General features: G+C 38.7%; 1 protein-coding gene across 1 annotated transcript; it reads right to left on the bottom strand.

Moving 5' to 3' along the window:
- Positions 1 to 3,507, bottom strand: LOC109802306 (zinc finger protein CONSTANS-LIKE 14). Its single transcript, XM_020363617.3, has 4 exons — positions 2,821 to 3,507; positions 1,889 to 2,032; positions 693 to 949; positions 1 to 272 (listed from the first exon to the last, which is right to left on the bottom strand). The coding sequence occupies exons 1-4, from the start codon at positions 3,301 to 3,303 to the stop codon at positions 173 to 175; spliced, it is 984 nt and encodes a 327-aa protein (XP_020219206.1). The 5' UTR covers positions 3,304 to 3,507; the 3' UTR covers positions 1 to 172.

Raw genomic sequence — 3,507 nt, 5'->3', positions numbered from 1 at the left:
TGAGACAAATAAAAATTCAAATAAAATCTACCAAAAAAGATTAAAATCAATCAACCAATCAATGCTCAGGGAGTTTACGAAAACTAGAATATATCCATATTTCTCCGATAGTGTAACTTATGTACACACACAAGGGCATTGAACTCGGATGAGATTTCTAAAAAGGCACTCATCATGCTTGAACATCACTTGCCTTCACAAATCTCCCTCTCACTCTCTTTCTAGTATCAGCCCTGGCCTTCCTTGATTCATAGCGAATTTTCTTATCATACCTGTGTAAAGTTTGAAATAGATACTTTATTTTTAAAAGATACAATGTGCTTCTCAAAGAGTCTGTATATATTCACTTGCATTTGCCAAATGTGTGAAAATATTGAAGGGATTAACTTTTATGCATTATTAATATAAACAAATTTATAATATCAATCGAATAGAAATCATGATAGACATGACTTTTAAAAAAGTTTTATTAAAGTCAACTAGCATAGCATATATATGAATTTGTGATTGAATGACCTGGAAGAATCTTTTACGGTGTCACTGCCTACACTATTTGCTCAAGAGGAATGATAGCAACACTAAATCTAACACTATAATTACCTGTAATTTATTGAAAATCACTAATTTTGTGTTTCGTATCTAATGTAGTGGTACTACATATACTATTTGCTCAATATTAAAAAGAAATATACCTTCGAGTTTTCTTCTTCTCCTTATAGCGCAACATGGCATCCCCTCTATTCTTAGCCAACTCTTCCAAACTAACCCTGGCTTTTAAGGTGCTGAAACATTCATTCCCACCGACAAGATGCTCCATGGCTACAACATTGTTGGTGCCACTGTACGGTATGGATTCAAACAATTTGGACTCCGATGATAACCCACCTTTAGCTCTCTTGCTTTCTTCTTTCTTCTTTTCATGGCTTGATGATGATTGATCCGATTGATTCTGCAAATTTTGCAGAGATTAATGGTTTATTATTTACTGCAGATAAAAGTTAAAAACCAAGCATGAAATAGAAAATATCAGACAAATAATGAATGAGATAAAGGCCAAATCATATGGGAACTATTTAACTGCAATCATTGAATAACAGTTCATAACACAATAAATTGTAGAAAATTGCCCATATGAAACATGGAGATAGTGCCATAGTGGTTATCACATACTATGATATACTCTCCGCATCATCTCACTTGAGATTCTGAGAATGAGAAGTATGATTATATCTGCGGCCTTTAGATGATATGGATGCAGCTGTTAAGGTTTAACTTCAATTGAAGTTGGAAGACTCTCTGCATCTTTAGCAATCTTCTGTCCTCTATTGTCCCTCCCCATGTGGACTCTGTACACTAAATCAAAGCTATGAAGGCCCACAATTTTGTCAGTATGCTCAGATTCAAAGCTACTAACCCACTTCTTCTGCAACTTTATTTTTCAACATTGATTTCTTATAAAAAAAAGTTTTAAAAAAAATCAAAAAAAAATCCACAGGCTCATTATAATTAAGGTGTGTCAGAACCTCATATTTCTCAAAATGATTGGAAGACAAAGAACCCTATAGAGCATTTGCATACTCCATCAACCTCCTAAGAGAGCCTTAGTCAATGAGACAACGATAAACAGTCACTGTACCTTAGAATCACCCATTCAAAACCATTTCACACACTCCCACAAACAGTTGCAATCCAATACCTCTGACTTTACAAGTGACAAGTAGCAGACTATAACTTCTATGCCTATAATTTGTAAATCGATGTTAAACCAGAAAGATCCTCTAACCCAAGTGAATTAGTTTTACTCCAGTGCCAGAGTCAGTAACTGACATCACATTAACATGGCAAAATTTGAAAATCAATAAACCATTAACCACAAATAATGGCTTACATTTCTTGATAGAAGATCATCGCCAATTGTCGAGTAATTCATATTGTGCACGTCCTGAAATGCCTTTGGAACTTCAAGACCATCAAATGTCACCACTCCCGGCTCGCCACAATCTCTTGATTCCTGCAATTGAAAATCCCACACCTGCAAGGAAGAAAAGAAAAATAAGCACCAATTATTGCATACAGTCCACGTCTAAGCCAACTTTGCCAAATTTAAACGTGTCAGAACGTTGGTTGAACCAGTACACCATAATAAATTCAATTGAAACAGGCGTTATATAAACCGGCCAAACTTAGAAACAAAGATAAATAAAAACCCAAAAAAACAAACACAAGAAAAACGGAAAAAGTACTTTCAATTTCAAGTGTGCCTTAACAAAAAAAAAAAAAAACATTTTTTTCAGTTTACTGAAAACAAAAATAATTATTCTCAGAGAAAATCATTTCCCAGACAGGAAAAATGTAATCGCGAAAAGGAATCTGTTCATGCCCACTTAGATTTTCTCAATCAAATGAACGTAAAATGAAAACGGAAGCAAAATCGTTAATGCAAGAAGGTTTAGAATTAAAAGAAGCTGCACCATTCAACGATAAACAACGCAACCTTCCACCTCTAAGCTATTAATTATCCACCCACATTGCAATCAAACTTAATAATCACATCACAGACTTTAGTTGTTATTAATTAGATTCAATTCTCCTAAAGTAGACATGCTCAGGTACTCCAAAACCATAAAATGTGAATGATCCCAACCAATTATTAGATAATTCAAAACCATCAAGAATACCACAAAACAATAAAACAATAATTACATTTGATTGATTACATGTGTCATGTGATGTGATGTAAAGAATAATTAACCTAATAATAATAATTTCTCCTACTAAAGGGGTCTAACTCATAGTAAATTTGGAAGGCAAATTGCGAACCTGAGGAGGCTGATACGCGGGGTTATAATTCCAGAGAAGATCCCCAGCTTCGGTTCCGTAACCGTCATCGCTACTCTTGGCGGCGTGAGGGTCCGATTCGGAATTGGGCAACATGAGGAAGGGCGTGAAGGGCGTGCAGTGGTGGTGCAGCGGGGCGTCGTGAACGGCGTCGTTTTGAGAGTGGAGCTCCAATTGAGGAGTCTCGTTCCTCGGGCGCGCGATTTCGGCGAGCTGGCGGTAGAGCTCGTCCTTAGCGTGGGAGAGGAGGCGGAGCGCGGAGGCGATCTGGGAGACGGAGGGGGAGCCGGAGAGGGCGTGGGGGCAGTGGGGGTGGCACGTGTCGGAAATGGGGTAGCGCACGTGCTTGAGGGAGAGGGCGTTGGCGGCGTGGACGTGGTGGTCGCATGGCAAGCAGAGTTTGGCGGCGTCGGGCTTGCAGAAGAGAAGGGCGGGTCTGGAGTGGCAGTAGTCGCAGGGGAACATGGTTTGGGGTAGAGAGTAGAGAGTAGAGAGTAGAGACTAGAGATGGGTTTAGTGTTGGAAAGTGAAAGTGAAAGAGCACATGATAAGCATGGGGAAAGGTGGAAGAGATATTTGGGGGAAGAAGAAGACACTGCCTGTGCGCTGTGCCTCTCTCTGCTTACTGCATGTGCGCTCTCTCTTTTCCTGTGCAAATTTCATGCTCTT

Source organism: Cajanus cajan, chromosome 4 (genome assembly GCF_000230855.2).
Source record: "Cajanus cajan strain Asha chromosome 4, NIPB_CcT2T_4, whole genome shotgun sequence".
Taxonomy (NCBI): Eukaryota; Viridiplantae; Streptophyta; class Magnoliopsida; order Fabales; family Fabaceae; genus Cajanus; species Cajanus cajan.
The sequence above is the reverse complement of the archived record's forward strand: the minus strand, read 5'-3'. Positions and strand labels throughout refer to the sequence as shown.

Bases quoted from the DNA above. Each gene is read 5' to 3' on its own strand.
- LOC109802306 (XM_020363617.3), bottom strand. From the start codon at position 3,303: ATGTTCCCCTGCGACTACTGCCACTCCAGACCCGCCCTTCTCTTCTGC. The intron at 950-1,888 runs GTAAGCCATTAT...CAAAATTTGCAG, and splicing joins ATGATCTTCTATCAAGAAAT to AATCAATCGGATCAATCATC. The intron at 273-692 runs GTATATTTCTTT...AACTTTACACAG, and splicing joins GAGAAGAAGAAAACTCGAAG to GTATGATAAGAAAATTCGCT.